We start from the raw sequence: 21,843 nt of genomic DNA on the forward strand, positions 1-21,843 counted from the left end.
CGAAGCTGTTCATTCACAGCTTGGGCGCCTGAACTTCAACCTCGAGGGCCTTGAAGGCCTTCTCCTTGTCGGCGGCAGCGGCCGCCAGCTGTTGGTTCTCCTCCCGAAGAGCCCGCGTTTCAGATACTTCCTTTGCGCGAGCTGCTTTTAACTTGTCATTTTCACGACAAAGCAGCTCGACGCGTGGCTGCATCCGGGCCAGGAGAACCCGAAGCTCATTGGTTAGCCTACCCTCCTGGTAGCTAACCATGGCTTCCCCCAAAGCACCATGAGGAGCAGCGTGGCGAGCCCAGTCCACGCACTCCACAGGTGTGCGAAGGGTTGTTCCTCGGCGGATGTTCCATCGTGGAACATACACTTCATTGGAATCCGACACTGCAAAAGAAACAAAGGCAGTAAGGAAAAGATGATAAAAAACATAAGGGAAAAAGAAAGGAACCCTACGCACCTGTAGGGTCAATGACAGGCCGATAGCCGCCAAACCCATCACCTGAACCTAAAGGAAATCCATCCAACAGGTCAGGCAGACGGGAAGGTGGCAAAGATCGGCGGGAAGCCCTGCGCGTACCTGATGGTCCGGCCGTCGGTGCCGATGGCGCGGGCATGGTGGCAGCCGTTGTGGTCGCCGCCGTGGTCGCCGCCTCGTAGTCAGCAGCAGCAGTAACCGCCGGCTCTGTGAAGGATGCTGTAAAAATCGCACTCACGGCCGGCGGTGACGTCATCCCGGCTGGAACAGTCTGCTCAGAGGGAGCAACTGAACCAGCGGAAGCAGGCGCAGGCACCTGGGTCGACGCCTCAGGTAGGCTGACCAAGCCTACCGTCATTGGCGGACGGGTACTCCTCTGCGCTTCACCTCGGAATGCGTCAACATCCACGCCTGCACAAAGAAGTGTTAGACAAATTTATAGTGACAAATCTACAAAGACAGAAATTATGATTGTACTTACGGGTTTTCTTGCGCCTGAACGTACGGACGGGCGGGGAGGAACCCGATGGAGCCGGCCTCTTGGTACCGGTCACCGTCGTCTTCGTTGGTTCTCCGGAGGTAACGGTCGTAGCCTCCGGAGCAGTGGTCTTCTCACCACCGGGGTTCCCCGCCACCTCTTCACTATCTGACTCCGAGTCAGATAGAACCACCGGATCAGCTGTGGAGGCCTTCTCCTTCCCTTTCCCGCCGGCAGCAGCCTTCTTCTTCCGCACCAACGGAGGAGCATCTGAGGATTCCTCAGAAGACAGGTCAGGAATTCCAGCAGCGGGTACAACATTGAGAGATTGAGGAAAGAATATCGCCTTACCTGGCCGCTGGTGGCTCAGGATCTCGTGGCCCAGCGGATAGACCTCCACAAACCGATCCGCCGTTTGCTCCAGGATGGGCAACTCGCCCTCGTCCAGAGCACGAGTACCCATCCGCGCGGGACCGTCGGTTTCCCGCGGGTACAGAAGCAACTCCAAATCATTTCCCTCTGAAAGAAAAGAAACAGTTAGAAGACAAACTCGTATAAAAAAGAAAGACAAGACATACCATAGGGAATAGAGTTCAAACCGTATTCGAGAAGGATGGGAACCTGAGACGCATCCTTCCACACCCGGCTCATCCCTAACATGACCATCCCGGACTCCGCAAACCGGTAAACCGGAGATTGGACCCGGGATATCTTCGAAAACCATTCCGCCTCCTGGTAATTGGGGGCGTGAAGGCTCGGTATCGCTTGGCCATTTTTAAACTTCATGGCAAGGGGGATGGCGCGGGCAGAAATGTAGAAGAATTCCTGCTTCCACGCGCGAAGACTGCGCTCGGTGTCGCAAATCTTCAGACCCTTAATACGGGTCGTCAGGGTGTACCACCCCTGGATGCACCTCCAGGTATAGAAGGTCATCAGGCGGTCCACATGGGGCTCGATGCCCAAAATCCGGCACACCCACTCAAAATGGCGAATCTTGGCGATCGCCATGGGGTGCAGCTCGGTCAAATGAACACCGTGCCTCTCAAGGACACGGTAAACAAATTTTGTCAATGGGAATCTAAGATTCCCATAGACAAAAAATGCAGCATAAACCCCGATCTTGCCTCTGGGGGCATCGTACACGGTCTGGTGGGATTCAGGAAACTCAGGCTCGAGATGATCGAGCATGAACTTCCTGACAACATACCGATACTGATCGCCGGGCAGAGCACACTGGCACTCGCCAGCAGTACCCCTGTCGTCAGCTATAGCTTCAGCATCACGAGAAGACATCTTGCAGAGGAAGAAGAGAACGATTTCGAGAGAATGCTCGATTGAATAAAAGAGTATTCGCCGGAAATCGCCTTAAAGATGAAGAGAAGAGTGAAAAGTGTGGATTACAAAGAACCCTCCCCCCCTTTATATAGTAATCGCAATTAATGCGGTGAATTTAATGCGGAGGAGAGAGAAATCGAATGTGCAATGAAACTATGACACGTGGCAAAAAGCAAGCTGGCAACAGCTGTTGACAGGACGCGTGCCAGTAATTTCGCGGCCACACGCCCGAAAAATCGCGCCCACGCGCCTGAAAAAGCGACTGGAATGACCATGTACTGTCACGTCACCATAACTTCCTGCACGTCCTGATACAGTCAGAAGAAACCGTCGCACGACGTTTCAGAGGTTTGGACTGTTCTTATCTTTTCACCAACTCTTCGAATTTCAAAATTCAAAATTCGAAAATATTAAAAAGTAAGCGGGAAAATACCCCTTACCCCTTGGCAAACAAGTAACCGTAAGACGGATGCGGGTACAGTGTAAAGGCAAAACCCTTCACATACCTAGCACCCGCAGGGAATTGAAGCCAAGTAAACATTGGCGAACAAGTAACCATAAGACGGATGCGGGTACAGTGTAAAGGCAAAACCCTTCACATACCTAACACCCGCAGGGAATTGAAGCAAAATATTCCTCGGCAACCAAGTAACTATAAGACAGGTGCGGGTACAGTGTAAAGGCAAAACCCTTCACATACCTAGCACCCGCAGGGAATTGACGCCAGGAATACCTTGGAAGTAAAGTAACCGTAAGACGAGCGCTGGTACAGTGTTAAGGCAAAACCCTTCACATACCTAGCGCTCCGCTGGGAATTGAAACCAGGAAGGATCTTCTGGGCAATGCTTGCGGAAACGGAAATAACATCCCCGCATAGCAGGAACGTCGAGAACTACGTTGTTTGAAGCTCCAGAATGGAATTGGTGGTTTTAACATAATTGATCACTATGTTCAAAACTACCAAAACCTCATGGAAAATCCATACAACTGGGACTCAATGCTCCTGACTTGCGAGGAGGTTACAGACCTACCCGCATCATACCCAAAGACCAAGCAGGAAACTCGGGAATTTCTGCAAAGTGACAAGGACTTCCGCGGGAGGAATCCCCATGGAAAACCTTAAAAAACCCTTTTCAAAACCCTATGCTTAAGTCCAAAAGTTCACCTCACTTTATTAAACACGCATGAGAAGAACATTGGACTGGGGGGACTTGAAGAGGTAGGTCCCAGCAGAGCCCAGTTGGACCCGCAACACTCACCTTAAATAGGGACGTCTGCGCAGAGACCAACTGGATCCGCAGGACCAACCATGCTCAGAGACGTGACGTCCTTACGCGCAGTACGCAAGCTGGTCCCGCAGGAAATGCCTCCCAATGGTGAAGGACTCCGCCTGTCCCCGCAGCCTCGGATACAAGCCATTAGGGAAGGCCACCCGCGCAGCATGGCTACACGCACAAGGCACTTAGCTCTCGACCATTCAGTGTCACCTGAAGGAATGAGCAAAGCCGGGAGCAATCCCGCACAGAGGCGGGAGGGGGAATACTCCCGCCCAAATAAGCCAGTCTGTATACTGAAGGATCTTTTACTGTACCTGACGAGGTATGGGCGAAAGATCTGATCAGGGATACGACAGCTCACTGATACAGTATGGCGAGCAGCATGCTCCTATACTGTGTCACTATTAGCCGCTGCCTACTCACCAACTACTGTCATACCACGTACGTAGCCGGCAGTTGGTGGAAAGGGAATAGTATACAGCAGGCCTGGTCACTATCAGCCGCTGCCTACCCACCAACTACCAGCAGGGCACGTGCGTAGGCTACTGTTGATGAACAGGAACACTGTTGCAGCCGGCCATACCTCCTTGGAAACCTACCTTCGGCTATAAATACCCCAAATGGTATGATCATCTCAACACATTACATTATCTTATATCATCATAATATACCTGATATCTGCTCTAGCAATCTCTTAATATACTTTTATATTTAAAGAGCAATCTAGTCTGATTCTCAAGCCGGAGGGTGGTCACAAGGAGGAACCCCCCCTTCTCAGTGACGAGCTCACGGTGTCTGTTTTGCAGGTTATCAGAAGAACCATCTTCAAAGGGTCTAACCCCTCGTGGGAAACATCTATCTAACCCCCAGGTTACCAGTAATCTGTCCGGGGTCCGGTTAGTGTTTCTTCACTCAGCTAGTGCTAAAAAAACTCAAATGCCAAAACACAACAATCTCAAAACTTTTTTGGAACATATTTTTATAAACCATGAACATAGATCATGAACGGGTGGGTTAGACAGATTGAATAGTTGAAATAGGTTGAGATTTCAAAAATCTCTCATTTAAAAATTCAAAAAAAATAATTAAAAAATTATAACTTGAAATATAAATCAAAAACTAAAAAAGTAAAAATACTAAAAAGTTTTCCCCGTTTTTATCGTTCCATAAAAAAAATAATAATAAAATAACTCAAGAAATGTCAACTCGTTTTGACCCGTTTCAAACATTTTTTTTTAGTTTGACCCATTCTGACCCATTATATAAATTTTAATACAATCCATTAAACTCATGAGTCACAGTTGCCACCCGTAGTTAAAACACATGCCATCTCTATTACCCGAGTTTGAACTCCTCTTATAGTGGTGCTGACCATATTTCAGAGCGAGCGTTAGGAGTTAAACCTGAGACCCCCGTTAAAAACCTTAAAAAAACCTCATGACCATCCAATAAAAATATTCGAGATAAACGATTTAAATCTTGCTCAACTCAGACTAGGGGTGTTCATCGGATCGGATAACGGGTTATTTGGGTTATTCGGTTCGGATTGCTCGGATATGAAAATTTTAGAAGCCTATCCGAAATCCAATCCGATCCGAATTGGAAACTTTCCTATCCGATCAGAATCCGATCCGAATTGATTCGGATAATCCGAACTATCCGAAATGACCCGAATAACCTGTTTAACAAACATACAAATGATATTCTAAATAAATAAACATACAAACTAAAAAACTATGACAACTGTGAGTATGAAATCACTAATCTATTGTATAATTATCTCTACGACGGAGCTAAGGCAGTGGCAAGTGGTGGATACGGACGGTGGTTGACGACTTGACGGAGCTATGGTAGTGGCGGGTGGTGGGTGGCAGATGGTGGATAGCGGATGAGCTACGGGCTACGGCGGTGGTTGACGGATGAGCTATGGCAGATTGGCAGATGGTGACATGGTGTACAGTGGCTGTAATGAGAATAAGATGAATGAACATCAGCTAAGGGAGGGAGGTTTTGTAAATTAGGTATGGGCTGTAAATTAGTGGGCTGTTTGGGCTGGGCTTTATAAAAAACTAATAAAAAGACATGTTAATTATTCGGATTATTCGGATATCCGAATAATCCGAATTATCCGAAATTTTTTTAAATTCATATCCGAATCCGATCCGAATCCGAATTAATTATTCGGATATTCGGATCAATCCGATCTGAAATATCCAAATAATAATTCAGATCGGATTAATCGGGTTTCGGTTTCGGTTCGGATTTATTCGGATTTCGGTTTTCCTGACCACCCCTACCTCAGACGTTTAACCCATGCTTTGACCGTAAGTCAATGGCAAGATTTATCCAAACTCCGAATCATAAACATTGCCCATCCCCTCAATTATGGCATAAAAAGGCCCCTCCACCCATTTTGGCTAAGCCTACGCCACGTGTCAACACATCATTGGCTCTACACCCAATGCGGATAGTCTTGATGGATACTGAAAAGGAAATGGAACGTGACTTGGAACAATAAGAAGCAAAAATCAAAATCAAAACAATAAACATAACCAAAACCAAACCTCCATGGGCAAAGAGAACTGGACCATGGCTACAACCGTCTGCGACTCATGCAAAACGGCTTCGGCGAGTTTGTTCTGTAGAGCGGACTCCGCCTTCCTATGCATCCCCTGCGACGGCAAGGTCCACGCCGCGAACAAACTCGCGTCACGCCACCCGCGCGTGTGGATGTGTGAGGTGTGTGAGCAAGCTCCCGCGAGCATCACGTGCAAGGCCGACGCCGCAAACCTATGCGTCACGTGCGACCGCGATATTCACTCCGCTAATCCTCTCGCTCGCCGCCACGAACGGTTTCCGGTGGTTCCGTTTTACGATCCGGCAACTGAAGTAGCCAAAATCAACTCCGGCGGTGGAGGTGAGAATCACGAGCGTCATTATTTACTTGATTTTGACGTTAATGTAGCCGGAAGTGAAGCCGTGGAAGCAGAAGCTGCGTCATGGCTACTTCCTAATCCGAATCCGAATCCGAATCCTAATGTGAACAAACTCGCTGACGGATCTGAAGACGATGATCTGAAAGTTACTGAATCGGAATCGGAGTACTTGTTTAACGAGATGGATCCGTACATCGATATAGATCTGAAAACGGCGGATCTAAAAGCTAATCCGATCGTTCGGAGATACAATTCTCCGACGGACGGCGTTGTTCCGGTACAGGACACTAATAATAATAATAATAATTATCAGATTCGGCCGGATGTAGTTGAAGGATTACCTGCTTATGACATCGATTACGCCGGATCTAAGCCGTTCATGTACAATTTCACATCTCAATCCATCAGTCAAAGCGTAAGTTTATTTAATCAATTTAACTCTCAAATACCTCCAATTTCATCTAGTCAGTAACTAACAATCAAATCTAATCATGATATTTAATCTAAGCCGTTCATGTACAATTTCACATCTAAATTGATCGGTTAAACCGTAAGCTTAATCAATTTAACTATCAGTAACTGGTTATGAAATTCTCATACCAGGTATCATCATCTTCGCTAGAAATTGACGTAGGCGTAGTCCCTGGCCACAACGCTGACGTGTCAAACAACCAGCAGCAGCAGCTCCATGAATCATCGACGGAGGTATATCCAACGCCGGTAACGGGATTCGATCGAGAAGCTAGGGTTTTAAGGTACAGAGAGAAGAGGAAGAACAGGAAGTTCGAGAAGACGATTCGGTATGCTTCCAGGAAGGCGTACGCAGAGACGAGACCGAGGATCAAAGGACGGTTTGCGAAGCGAACGGAAGCCAGTGACGTGTTCACCACACCGGAATCGTCATACGGCGTGGTTCCGTCGTACTAATAATGTTATGTTTGTTACCGTTAAGCTTTTCGGTTAATCCATGTGTATATTTAAATTATTGTTAGGTGTAACTGTTTTAACAGTCGATTTTGGCTTTGTTGTATTATTATTAAACTTATTATTAAATATTTGAGCCCTAATGTTAATTTGTTTTTGAGTACTATAGGATAAGTTATATTTTGGTCTACTCATAGATGAATATCAGGATCACCACAACAGTAGTTGAGGAGTTGAGTTAATTTTGCTTCAAACTTTTTATTTCATTTTGACGGATGTAGAACACCATGAAGAAACTCGTCGGCAGTTTCCAGGCTAGTCTTAAGACACCTCTAGGGCTGAAGTCGATTTGTCATGATTGCCGTGTATGCATTGGTAAGGATTTTGCTCATGTGATGTATTAGGGAAGGAGAATATGTTTATCATGACTATATATGGGTGGGTCACGAGTGATGGTCACCCGCTGTTGACCCATGCTTAGTAAGGGGCTCAGGGGAATATTATGGTGTTGGTTTGCGCCTTTAAGGCTAATGGATTGAATTGTCAAGCCGGATAAGCCTTGTATTTCTGTTCATGTTCAAAGTATGAACCTACACACACTATCGTGTAACCCAAATACGATTTGTGTAACCTATTTAACTAAATGTGTCAAACGAGAAGATGAGTAGTGATTATGTTGTAAAATGTAAACGTGTTATTCATCCAAATTTATAAAAAAAAAAAAGGAGATGCCAAAATTTTGGATGCGTGTCACATATGGTTTTGATTCAAATGGTTGGTAGGGATAATACCACTTATTCTATCATAGTCACCGAATTTTATTCTGTCATAATCACCGAATTAAAATGAGTATACATAAAGGTGTAAGCAACTAAAGATGATATTGGCTATAGCCTTATAAAATATAAAATACTCACATAATATACATAAACTTTTCAGTTTATTAACATGACATATTGTAAGGCTCCGTTACCGGTAGCCCTACTTTCGTGTTGGATTTACTCATAAACGCAGTTCTAAATATCAGAGTTAATTAAAACATTCGCGGAATATAAAAGCTTTCATAAAACATTTCATAACAAAACACCTCTTGTCTTAAAACAACATCTTGTCTTTCAAAATAAACAAAACATTAAACTTAAACGTCTTGAGTCTTCCGATGCCAGCCCCTTATTCAGTGCCACGTGTCTCCTCAAGCGAGCTGCCTCATTCTACTCACCTGTGTGCATACTAAAAGTTAGCTACGCTGAGTGAGTTCTAGTTAATCACATAATCATACAATACCTTCTTACATTTCATACTTAACCTCTTAACTTTCTTACATACACACGTAAGTGCATATACTTTCATTCTTACCTTCATACTTCCTTTACATACATAATCATACGTTTTAAAGAGCCTTTCGCCCTATAACCTCACAGATATTATAAGGGTCTGGTCCCTAACATCACAGATATATAAGGGTCTGGTCCCTAACATCACAGATATTATTAGGTCTGGTCCCTTTGTTTCGTGTAACTGTACCGTACCTGTTCATACATACTTTCCTTGACAATACGTGCAATCTCCGAAGAGCGTTCACGTACCATCATCATAACATACATACATTATGCATACATCATATATTCATACGTACATCCTATCTTTCATCATACTTATCAATCATATCTTAACTACCACCTGACGGTACATGCAATATCCGAAGATCGTTCATGCACTGTCAAACAATCATCATACATAAATCATACAAAGCATACACTTACCACTTAAGATAAGTGTATTAACTATCACATCGAGTATGCATACAGTCCCGAAAACATAACAAGGAAGTGGGGCTAGAAACTCACCTCAATGCGGTTGCGTTCACCGTTTACGGTTATTCCCTTCTTGAGCTGTGCACGACTAACTGTATAATAATTATACGTTTCAGTAAACTATCACTACACATATCGCCTTTCTAGTTTAATCATTACCCTCAACGAACGGGGGTCCGGGGGCAGCGCCCCTGGCAGCGGGGTTCTAGGGGCGGCAACCCCTAGCGGGGTCCAAGGGGCAGAGCCCCTGGCTGGGGTTAAGCTGCCAGGTCAGCTTGGAAAAATTTTATTTTCATTAACTGTCTTATCACATTTTCCATTAGCATTTTGAATCATTGAATAATATGCTACTTAAAAGTTCAAGGGTTTATTTGTAATTAAATCATTCTTTTCTAAGTCCAGGGACCATTCTGTCATTCTCTTAAACTTCTAATTCGTTACTTATCCTTAACGAACTGACTTACCATGACGATCTGGTTCTTGTAACGAATTGGAACCTTTAACGAACTGGACTCTTAACGAATCAGTCCATGTAGCGAACCAGTACAAGTAGCGAATTGGACCTTCTAATTCGTTATCTACTTTAACGAACTGGTCATAACGAATCAAGGGTGATTCGTCACCCCTTTCCCTTAACGAATTGAACACGAACTGTAATCAGTTCGCTATGTTCCCATGGACGAACTAGCTAGCGAATCACCTTTAATTCGCTATATTCCTATAGCGAACTAGGGTTAGGTCAGGAATGTCAGAACATTCCCTGACATTCCCCCTTAACCTCGTACCACTTTCCGGCGCCGTCATTGCCGGAAAGCCGCCGGAAAAACGCGATTTCGCCGGGGAAAACGGGTTTTAGCTCGTTTTTCACCGTTTTTCGTCCCATTCAATCCAGATCTGAGCTAGGGTGACTCCTAAGCTCATCATAGGTTCGGTTTATACCCGAATCCACCCGGATCTTGTGACTTAAGCGGTTTAACGGTGTCGGCTCGTCGTTTCATGATTATATCTAACGGATTTAAGCTCAAACAATAAAATACTATCATTACCTCGGGTCGGTTCTCGGTTTCCTTCTTGATATCGGTTTAGAGAGAGCGAGAACTAGAGAGAGAATCTTAAGTGTGTATTTTGGATGGTGTAAGGGATATGTGTAAATGAATTAAATGGAGGATTAATGGTATATATATTTTTGATCATGGGCTTAAGCCCATGGTCTTTCCTTCATTCCTCCATAACCCAAGTCCATAACCCATATCCATTTACCCAACACAAGTCCATCTCATATTCTATTCAACTAAACCGATAACGACCCGCTATAAAATAAACGAACTTTATTTTATTAATATAACCGAAAGTAGGATGTTACACATATGTCCCATTACCATATTACATACTTATGCTAACCACCCATAAGTTTTTCATCGTAATATATAACATTATTGCTCTGCACATACAAAACTCATTGCAATCTTGTTTTATAAAGCATGTTGCCAATAAAAGGAAAAATAGTAGCCCGCGTGAGGTATAAGTCAATTTCACAAAATACCAGTCGCATCCCAGCAATAAAGAAATGGAGGTGCTTCTATTGTGTATATCCAAGTATGTTATGATATTTGTTTAAAAAAAAGTATGTTATGATACATGAATGATAAATTGCATCTCTAGAAGATAAAAGAGATCATTACATAAGTATGAAGCTAGGTTGTTTACTAAGATAGTGCCTCTCAATATCTTTCACTTACAACAAATTCATAAAGAGTTTATATAATTTTATTAAGTTACGTGATTCCTATGATTTGAGGAAAAAATATTGTTGATATTTACCTATTATAGTACGTATTAGGTAACAAATAATATGATCGATTGTAAACAAAAACACAAGACCATGTTTATCTTCGTTCTTCAACATACATATCAAATCGATTGTATCTTATATTAACCAGTAGGACAATGGTTCGACACACCTATTATACATTTCTACGTTTTAACATTGTTTCCTTGAAATGTCACTTTAATATTGTGCAAGTTCAATACTTCTAACAAATATTAGCAGGATCGACTAAGGGTTGAGATGATATATCACCCTAACAGGAGTTGTTTCATGGAAATAGGATTTGAAATATACTACCTCTTCGAAAGAAAATTGAAAACAAAATTTGCGTTTTTTGTTAAGTCTTGCCAGGTTATAAAAATAGTGCACCTATGCCGGTCTAAACTCAATGCCTTCAATAGTAAGTTCACTAAACCTCTTGTCACCACGAGTTCCCAATGCAAGACACATAGGAATCATATTAGTGGTAGTAGCAGTTCCGAATTCCCAAATTTGTACTTCCATCCAACCATCGTTCCTCCGTTGTGGAAGGCCTTTAAATTTCGGCCTATTAAGTGGGTTGTGGGTGTTTTGATCAGCCTTTGGTCTAATAACTGGGGTTTGAGGACTTACTAAATAGATATACCAATGGCGATTTGAGTTAGTGTCTCCCAGATCCTCCACTAGAAGAGGAGCTTGAAATTCAGATTGGTCTTTTGGTAATTTGTAGACAAGGTAACTTGCATATGTTGTTTGAGACGACACCAAATGAGATTTGATATCGCCCATGATATTAGGAATCCGAAAAAGGCGCTGAAAGGCTTCTCCAAATCTGAAAAGTATTAGAAAATCATCTTACATGTAAAGAAAGCTAGAAAAGCTAGAAAGGCTAGAAATTAACTCATAAATGTGTAGTGTTTGTTATCATAAACATTATTATGTACATCTATAATTTGCTAAAGCATATCAAATGTGCTTTAAAAGAACCTTGATTCGGGTAGAGTCAGCCTGTATGAGTATAGGTCCCATGTGGAAACCGCTCTTGCTGATAGCATGTGACATTTCTTTCCCTTTTTGTCAAGAAAAAACCACTATCAAACAATAATTTTACAGATGTGTAATCAGTACATGTTCATAGGTGGCTCCACAACTACATATGAGAAAAAAATTTATTGACTTACAATGCTGCTTTTGTTGACATCCCTGAATAAGAACCCTTTGCGAATAGCCGAGTACGCTTCCTTCTTTGTTGTCCATTGCAACCTATATTTTGACCATTTCATTACGTCTTCATAAGCAGTTGACGATTTTACTTCCCAATTTTCATATGAATCTGATATGGGTTGAATTTCATCTTCATGTTCAAGCTCAACCTATAGAACTCAACCATATTAAATGAGCCATATGGGTCATCTTACATTGAAAACAATGTTATTGTGGCTAATATCTTTTCTAATATAGTTTAAAATAACTAAAGCAAAATAAATAATATTAATTAATGATGCCATGTATTAAACTTTATTTGTCATCTTACTTCCTCCAAAGGCCGAAACTCGATGCCTTCTGCTTCTATGGAAGTATAAGAATTAAACAGAATTTCAAGATCAACAGTTTTGTGTTCACAAGTAAACTGATACAACTCACACATCCACCATCCATCTTCTCTTTCATATGCAAGGTATGAAATTAAACTTTCAGTCTCCCCTTGTAATTTGTATTTGAGGGCTATGCGATCATGACATTTTCTGTCCTTCCTTGGGAGCGTAAACTTGAATACAAGGTTCACCGTGTATGTGATTCCTGGTGATAAGAATTGAGATTTTACACGTGTTCTGACTCTCCCATTCCTATAATGGTAGGGGCACACGAAAAATCTGCGCGAATAGGTACATTGCTTTATACTTATGTTTTATCAAATATATTCTCATAAAGGAGAAGAAGGCCACCTTGAATTAAATTCACTCTTAAATTCATCTGGATCTGAATCCACACATTCTGTAAATGATATCATTTCACAACGCTTTCCCTTCTTATTCAATGAAAACCATTGTCCATAGACAAGTTCAAGTTAGTTAGTTTGGATGATATGATTTATGAGAGTATCAATCAGACTAATTACTAAAATATATGTTGGGGGATTTCCATGTTGGGGAATTTACGCAAATCGTATATCTTCAAAAAATCGGGTAGTCATGATCACACTTTCAGATCAAATCTATTTGTGGTTCACAAATGAATTGATCGGATAAAACTCATAATTGAGAGCAAGAATCAAGTGTGGATTTTTGTGAGAGATTTTGATGAACCACACAATCAATCGTCTGATCAAGTGACAGTTTATTAGGGTTAGGTCTCTAGGCAGTTATCGTGTATTTGAAATTCATATACATCAAAATACGCTCTTGTTTATTGCATCAAAATTATATTTGAATTTAAGAATAATTTAATTTGTAATACAATTTTAATATAAAAACATATGTCAAAATAAAAAATTTCTAAGTTAACCTGGCAACTTGACCCCAGCCAAGAGCTCTGCCCCTGGCCCCCGCCAAGGGGGCGTTGCCCCCCGGAACCCCCATGACTTATGGGCTTCGCCCCTAAATACCAATAGGATTATAAATTATAAGAAGATCAAATAAGTGTGCACCACACACCCGACTTATTTAGTTTCATATTACAATTAACTTGATCAACAAGTTAATCCCTAATTACACTAAAATCACTAAGTTCGCCTTATTGTCATTGTATACAAATTGTGATGCTAATGGTGGCATGTGGTAGTTGAAGCTATGCAGTCAATCTAGGTGGTATATCGGTTATCGGTATTGACCGATATTTCACCGATATTCCTTATATCAGTGTTTTAAGATTTAATTTTCAACTTTTAGTGTTTAATGTTGGTGGTTTGAGTCTTAATCAGTTCCTACTTGCTACAATTGTTAGTATTTTGCAACTTACAAAAGAATAATTTGTTAATAGTAGGAAAGTAGACTGAATTGTTAGTATTAAAGTGCTATATATATAAATTTTGCATGATATTTTTAAAATTACCGATATCCCACCGATATCTCACCGCAATAACTGATATCTCACATATCGGTTCTTGACTATCCGATATTGTTCCGCATTAACTGCTTAGAGTTGAAGTATAACTAACATCCTATAAATAAAAAGAATCTAAATCATTTGATTACAGACATAGCAACTAATTACCGTTTTGCTGCCTTTAAGGAGGACCCCTTTGGATAGAAGTTCCCTCACTTTATCTTTGGAGTTGTGATTCAAAGCATTATCCGTGGTCTTAGCCATCTCTTCATAGTCAATAAGCGGGTTGATCCATTCACTAAATTCATGACTATCGAGTGCAGTCTCAAGTTCTGTCACAATCTCAGCCATGCTAGGTCGATCTTCACGAGATTCCTTCAAACATCGATAGGCAATGTAAGAAAATTTTTCTAAAAAACTTTGATCCATTGGTTGAATGGTCGGATGTTTAAAGATTATATCATTTAACTTCTTTAGTTTATAGCTTTCAATCCATGTGGGCACAAAATTCTTCTTAACACGACCATTGCCATATATGGAGCATAATGTCCCACACAAAACTTCGAACATGACCACACCAAAAGAGTATACATCCGACTCTTTAGTGAGGGTGTGTGTCATCGCATACTGCGGATCACAGTACCCATGGGTACCTACCGCAGCAGTGACAACAAGCGAGTGTTGCTCATTAGCTGGGGCCAATACTGATAGCCCGAAATCAGAAACTTTAGCATTCCATTGTTCATCAAGAAGGATATTGGCGCTTTTCATATCACAGTGGATAATTCTTTGGTGCGTCTCCCTTGGATCATGAAGGTAGCTTAGTCCCTTTGCAACATTAAGGCATATCTTGAGACGTTGTGTCCACGTGAGATGAGGTGAATTTAAATAGTGGTCGAGGCTTCCATGCGATGCATACTCGTACACCAGGATCATCTCATCCCCTTGGTAACAAAATCCTAGAAGAGAGATGAGATTTGCATGGTTGTAACGAGAAAGCATCGTGATCTCTTTCAAGAACTCAGGTGTTCCTTGTCCATGCCTAGGATCAAGACGCTTAATAGCAGCCATGCTCCGGCCCTTATAGTGAGTCAATTCTCCTTTGTAAACTTTCCCAAAACCACCACCTCCAATGTAATTCTGATCGTCGAAGTTGTTGGTGGCTGATGTTATCTCTTCCAATTGGATTCTAAGATGTTGAAACTGCTGCAAGAACGCATCCATATTTGTGGATCAAATAATAATAATTAAATGCAACTCAGGGTGTATGTAATCTCTTCAACTAAAACAGAGAATTTATAGAGGCTAAAAGAAGGAAGGACACAAGAATAATTTAAAGACACGACATTACAATGTTGTTTAGTTGACCCAAAGTCAACTCCGTGTGTGTGCGTGTCAGCCTCCCAGCTGTTACAGTGTAAACAACGTAGGTAGGTGTGGTAATACTAAATTCTAATTACACACAAGGCATCAAATTACCAGCCGTCATAGTTGACCTACTATAGAGATTCGTCTACTGAGGCTTGGCTACTTTCTCTTTTAAACGAACAAAGCACTTTTATATTAAAACAAGGGGCTACTAATTGTAAATCATTAAATTTTGACCATATTTCACATAGTAATTACACCCAAAACAAAATAAAATACATTAAATACTATGATACAATAATTATGAAAATGCTTGTTTAATGACTTTAGTAACATGTAAGTCTTGATATGTTTACACATCGAACACACCACTGGCTCAAAGCTGTTGTTGCTCCCATGATGAGTCAATGAGGGAACGAAACCAATAACCATTATCATAAACAAGACAAACTGAATAGCTCTCAAACAACCGAGGCCGCCACGTGAGGCCTCAAAAGATGAGACTATGATTCTTTCAGTATGTTAATCGTGGTTCGATAGTTGATTCAATTATTAAATCACTATTTTCAATTCAGTTTTGTATCAAAACATCTACAAATTGGTAAAAACGAACATCTTTTTTTTCCTCTCCAGAACAAACACAAACCATACAAACCAACATGTTCAAAGAAAGACTCGAGCTTGCTTAAAATTGTATATCTACCGAAAGCTAAAAGCCACACGATCAAAAAAACAAGAAACACGACTAACCGGCTCTCACATTTACATGCTAAAACTAGAAAATGACAAAAAAAAAATCAGATATCAAGTGATATGTGCAGAAAAATGTCTATAAATATTGTTGATGAACATTTACTTCACTTTACCAACAGGCTTATACCGATTATCGTCTTCTTTCAGCCAAATTGTCGAACGAGTTCTTTTCACATGATCTAAAAAGAGACGATGCCTGCCATTAAAAAGTATAATTATTATAAGAAATTAAATACATGATTACGGAAATGATAAAAAATCCAATTTTTAATAAAATGGATTTAAAAGGGCCAACCTTTCATATTCCAGTCTCTGAGTAAGAATGCCATTAAGTAGAAGCTCTGAACTATAAATTGTGGTTCCTGCAATAATATAAAGAAAATGCAAGTTTCGACTGATGTTTGATAACACTGAAATTTATTTACCCCAAAATAGTATTTATTTATTAAAAAACTCAATTATACAAACCTTTTTCAAGAAAAGGCAAACAGACTGCATAATCTTCTTCGCATGACAGAATCAACAATCCCTCAAGAGCTTTATCATCATTCAATAAATTTCTGCCCATTCGTTCAACCACCTGAGGAAAGATATTAATATATATACTTATATATTATAATAGAATATAACAACAATAAATACATAAGTGAGAAATGTTAGTATGTTACACACCACACCGTGAACAGCTTTGACCAAGCTTGATAATATCTCTTTTCCAGGTTTTGTATTTGGTGTAATCATGACTCCGTGTCCCTGCAAGAAAATATTAGCTATTAACATAAAAGGGTGTATTAGCATAATGATATTTTATGAACATTAATTTAACAATACCTTTAGAAGTGGATGTTGGGAAGCGCGTGCTAATGAAGATGGAATACTGAAACCGAATTTTTTTTCTTTCTTAGCGTCTCTTAATATGAATCTTTTTTCATCAATGTGACAGCAAGCTTGTCCACAGCTTTCAAGCCAGAGATGTGTAACCACTGGTTTCCCAAGAGCAATTGCTTCCAACATGTTCCTCGTACGAGCGAAACTATCTGCTATGAAGTGTGTTGCATCTGACATTGAAGACGACTCTGAAGCCCCCAAGCGAGATAAAATCTGTGACAGTTATATCAGTTATGTGTAGCAATTAGCAACCCTTGAAGTTTGGTAAATGTGTCAAAATGGGCAGGTTGGTTAACGGGCCGGGTCAAAATAGCGGGTCGACATGGGCAGGGTCGTGTACGCCTGCCATGATGTCCAATAAGTTTAGTTCTTTGTGCATAACCAGGGTGTAAAATATGACTATTTCGATAATAATCTACCTTTTAAGTTCAGATCGTTTAGACTTATTTGACATGTTTCCTTTTAGATAACCTTATTTATTTGACCAGTGATAAAGCAAAAGATGAAGAGTTAATTAACATTGTGCTACGGGTCGATCAAAACGAGTCATTTTATTGTTTATACGAGTTGACGACACGAACAAGATCGAGTTGGGCCTGTCCAAAAAACTATGTCCAAAAATAAAGTTTTTGTTTACGAATTCGGTTCGGTTTGAATCTTACTGAAATCGGTTCGGTTTGGTTTTCAGTTACGAACTTACGATTGAATATAATCCATACCGAATAAACCAAAATTCAAACCAATGAACACCCCTAGTCAATACTTTTTTACAGGAACAAGGTCAAGTTGGGTCTGCCAAAAACACTATGTCTACAAAATGAATTTTTTTAATAAATAATGTGTGTACAAAATATGATTAAAAAATATTATTTTACTTCAAGAATAACCTAACTTCAAAGAAAATGATGTAAAAGGTTTCATGCAATACAACTAAACTTTGGTGACTTAAAAGGTAAGACCTTTTGACTAATTTTCCTGTTTCCTTTTAAGCAACTTTTTTCAGTTGACTCGTTAAGAAAAACGCATGACCTGAATCGAACCTTTTTTTGCTGCTTGATTATATCTGCATCTAAGTGGCGACTGAACAGAACACGGATCAATGTCACATCTCTCCTCTGTCTTGTATCCTTGTTTGGAGATATAAATGATGAATCTGTAGGAAATAAGCCATTGACTTCTTTAATAAGGGATGGTCTCCTGCATGACTGCTTTAAATATTCATCTCCCATGCAGATTGGAGACGATTCTTTTAAAGGTGTTGCGCGGTTTACAGGAGTCATGCATAGTGAAAGATTTTGTTCAAATCTTTCTTTTATTGACCCCTTTTCTTGTTCGGTCAAAGTAGCAGCTTTTGACCTTGTTAATCTAGAGAGAGATTGCGTACCAACTTCTTTTCTTGTTCTTTTGCCTTTTGGATGGAATCCAGTAAGGAAATTTATCTCCTTGTTTGGCTCGTCTATTTTAATGGATTGCCTAGTTCTACGAGTACGAGGTGCAGGTGTAATGTTTTGAACACGCTGTTTTTTTACCGGCATTTGTTCAACAGATGCAACTGGAGCATCTACCAACTCAAGTTCTATTCTTTTCTGTGACATCTTCCGTGTTCTTTTTGCCACATCAGATGCGATGTTGTCAAGATTCTCACTCTTTTTAGCAGCTGACTTGGCGCGCTTCACTTTCTTTGAATGATCACCACTCATCTTTGACTTTGACCGTCTTGTTCTGACTCCCTCCTTAGACATAGGTATAGGTTGACTTGTTTGAGCAATTTCTTGCATCCCAAAGCATAATTCTTCCATTGCTTCAGCAGCCATTTGAGTGTCAAACCGAACTTCAGTCGTTTCTTGAATTGTTCCTTGAATATCTGTGCCACCTGGCATTATTGGCATATCGGTTGACTGATTATCCAAGTCTTTTATAAGACTTTTCCGAAAGGTCAAATCCTTTATGACTGTTCCTAAGCTTTTCTTTGATTTACCACTTTCTTTATTTTTACCCGAAACCAATTTCCTGCAACTTCTAGAAGGAACCGAGGATTTTACCTTCTGATTTCCACTTGCAAAAAATACTTCCTTCTTTTTTCTATAAAACTCTCCTCCTCCATCTTCGAGATTATTATCCCAACAAAAACTCACTCTTTTATCAAACTCATCAATAATACTAGCACTTTTGGCAAACGTTTGAGCCCCTTTAGCAGTCAAAACCGGTTTTGACTTGCCTCCAGTTGACTTTCTAACACCAAAATCATCATCACAATCGATATTAACTTTCAAAAAGTTATCCACAAAGTCAAGTGCATTTGCTTGTGATGCATCCCCGGGTTCTTGAGAATCAAGATAGCTTAACCCGGCCAACTCAGTATCCAACACAGGCGACTTAGCTCCTCCATCAAGGTCAATTTTATCAGTTTCATCTTTAGTTTCAGAAACTGTATCCTCATCAAAAAGTTTTCTTGCAATTGGCCTGCCAAACCCACACGTGTTTCCAGCTTCTTGACCAACAGTTAGTTGGTTAAGCTTCTCCACATCATGAGGTTGACTTTTTTCAAATTGTATTCTTCTATGTTCCATCGCATCCTTACTAGTTTTAGGAGCTTTGTTGAGTGCTGTTAAGCCTGCGGCCCTCATAGATGCTGCGCGAATTGAGGTAAACGTCCTGAAACCAGTTCCTGCCATGTAAATAACATAAAAAGTTTTGTACTTTTAACACTTATCATCAACCATAATATGTTTAAAGTAGAATAAGTTTATTAAACAACTACCAGAAGTGTTATTCTCCTTGCATTGATGTAACTTCTCCGTGTGCTGTACATCGGCTGAATCAGCACAATCTCCCATACCAAAATCATCATCAGAATCATCCACAATTTCCGTCTTCTCAGTTCCTTCATGATCACTAACCACTTCTTCAGTATCATAACCATCAAGCAACTGAGTCTCATTCCCTTCAACATCATCAAACATGTCCATCACTTCAATTTCATCCTCAACATTCACCACTTGAGTCTCACCACAATGATAAAGAGGCTCGGTTTCACCATCAGGATCCATCACTTGGGTTGCTAACTCATCATGATCCATCACTTGGGTTGCTAACTCAGCAGCATCACCTCTATGACCTAATTTGTATGATTATATCAGCAAAGGTGAGGATTGATGGGGCTGTAAAAGAACCAAACCAAGTAATTTTCGTTCGACGGACTAAATGAACGAACAAGAACAGAGGCTATGCCGTTCAATTTTCTGTTCGTTTACATCTGTTTATGCTCGTTAATTGTGTCCGATCATTATGTTTGTTCATTAAAAGTTTTTAATATATTTTTAATCACTTCTCTAAGCTAATCATATAGATTTAAGCAAAATTTATAACACTTAAACAGAAAAATATGTGATTAATTTAAAATATGAATATTAAAGAAAACAGCAACAGAAACTTGGTAGCCGGTGTGAAGTGTTGACACTGACACTGACACTATTCTCGGTTAGCCAAATCAAATAAAACATTGACATTGTTTGGTTCGGTTCGATTACAGCCCTAATTGATCACTCATAACTGTAACGATTTGTTAAAACCCTAGAGTTCTTACCGAACGATGACGTTGGGGATTCGCATTGCTGACTATCGAATTCCTGCGTCTCATCGGCGCCAAAATCCCAAGTGCTGCTATCTGATTGGTTAGGTGTGTCATCAGCACCCATAATTGCAACGGAAAATCGTTAGTTTTACAATTGAATTGCAAAATCAGAAGCACTGGGGAGTGGAAACAGTACAGAGTATCGTTAATTGTTAGTGTTGACGTGGAATCAGGGTTATTGGTAATGGTAACAGTGGTACATTTGGGGAAACTGGTGAAATTGACATAAATAAATAATTAAATAATAATATAATCAAATCAAATCAAATGTGTTTTTAAGAAGGAAAACTTTTAGTATGTATTAACACCAACACCGCTACAAGTGAGTGAAACGATAAACAAGGCCGTTGCACGTTAAATATCGAATCATTAACATTCACAGTAAACAAAGGGTGATAAAGAGTGTGCTATAAAATCTTTATGCGTTGAGAAGTTCGTAAAGAAAATATGAGATGTGCAACTTTAACATGTACACGCGTGTTTGGATGACTTACACATTAGCATATGAAACTTTGTTTTAAACGACATTTACATGTAAAGGTTGTGCATAGTATAATTGGAATTTTATAAAACATTATATCAAAAAAATAACCAAAAAAATAAACTTGTAAGCATGATACTTGTCTACTTGTAATTGGTCAAATAAAACTTTTTAAAAGTGTGTAGAGCATGTAAATAAAAAGTTGAATGACATCTTCCTCTTCAATGTTTTTGTTATGACTATGTGTTTCCTCCAAACAAATTGTCATCTCATTTTTTTGTAACTTCAGACGACCACCGTCTACCGTTATAACATCATCATGGAACACCTTTCCACCATCAGGTTCGACATCAGTGGACAAAGCATATTGAGGATGATATTTATTGTTTCAAAAAACAAGTTGCTAAGGGTTAGCTTCAAGCATTTCATGTTCCTTCCAAGTTTGATCACGTCTTCACAAAGCTTGCATCCAAAAATCGTGAACATACCAGGGTATGGACGCGTTTCCGATACCTGTGTACTTTCAAGAGTACATAAACTAGTTATGAATCTTCTTCCTTTGTTCAAATTCTGTAGTTCTGCCATTAATGTATCAAACTTTCAATTAACAATACCATCCATGCAATGTTTGCAGCAT

At 40.2% G+C, this 21,843-nt stretch overlaps 4 protein-coding genes across 5 annotated transcripts; 1 reads left to right on the plus strand and 3 right to left on the minus strand.

Annotated features, from left to right (window-relative positions):
• Positions 1-6,076: 6,076 nt before the first annotated feature.
• On the plus strand, positions 6,077-7,514 carry LOC143594634 (zinc finger protein CONSTANS-LIKE 3-like). The gene is made up of 2 exons (XM_077073897.1): positions 6,077-6,907; positions 7,096-7,514. The coding sequence occupies exons 1-2, from the start codon at positions 6,125-6,127 to the stop codon at positions 7,417-7,419; spliced, it is 1,107 nt and encodes a 368-aa protein (XP_076930012.1). The 5' UTR covers positions 6,077-6,124; the 3' UTR covers positions 7,420-7,514.
• A 3,913-nt stretch (positions 7,515-11,427) lies between these two features.
• On the minus strand, positions 11,428-11,826 carry LOC143594637 (F-box protein At2g02240-like). Its single transcript, XM_077073900.1, has one exon. It carries the CDS (start codon positions 11,824-11,826, stop codon positions 11,428-11,430), a length of 399 nt encoding a protein of 132 aa, XP_076930015.1.
• Positions 11,827-14,214: 2,388 nt separating this feature from the next.
• On the minus strand, positions 14,215-15,306 carry LOC143594638 (putative receptor-like protein kinase At5g39000). The gene has a single exon (XM_077073901.1). It carries the CDS (start codon positions 15,304-15,306, stop codon positions 14,215-14,217), a length of 1,092 nt encoding a protein of 363 aa, XP_076930016.1.
• A 756-nt stretch (positions 15,307-16,062) lies between these two features.
• Positions 16,063-20,897, minus strand: LOC143594635 (uncharacterized). Of its 2 annotated transcripts, XM_077073898.1 has the most exons (8): positions 20,678-20,897; positions 19,853-20,209; positions 18,132-19,759; positions 17,035-17,304; positions 16,876-16,956; positions 16,672-16,783; positions 16,499-16,565; positions 16,063-16,399 (listed from the first exon to the last, which is right to left on the minus strand). In XM_077073898.1, exons 1-8 carry the CDS (start codon positions 20,787-20,789, stop codon positions 16,303-16,305), a joined length of 2,724 nt encoding a protein of 907 aa, XP_076930013.1. In that variant the 5' UTR covers positions 20,790-20,897; the 3' UTR covers positions 16,063-16,302. The 2 variants fall into 2 exon arrangements, 1 of the variants encoding a protein (XP_076930013.1); XR_013146371.1 differs by lacking the exon at positions 16,063-16,399 and having other exon boundaries at positions 16,881-16,956.
• Positions 20,898-21,843: the final 946 nt, after the last annotated feature.

Source organism: Bidens hawaiensis, unplaced genomic scaffold (assembly GCF_021521415.1).
Source record: "Bidens hawaiensis isolate Kalapana, Puna unplaced genomic scaffold, B.hawaiensis_p1.1 tig00044036_1, whole genome shotgun sequence".
Classification (NCBI taxonomy): Eukaryota; Viridiplantae; Streptophyta; class Magnoliopsida; order Asterales; family Asteraceae; genus Bidens; species Bidens hawaiensis.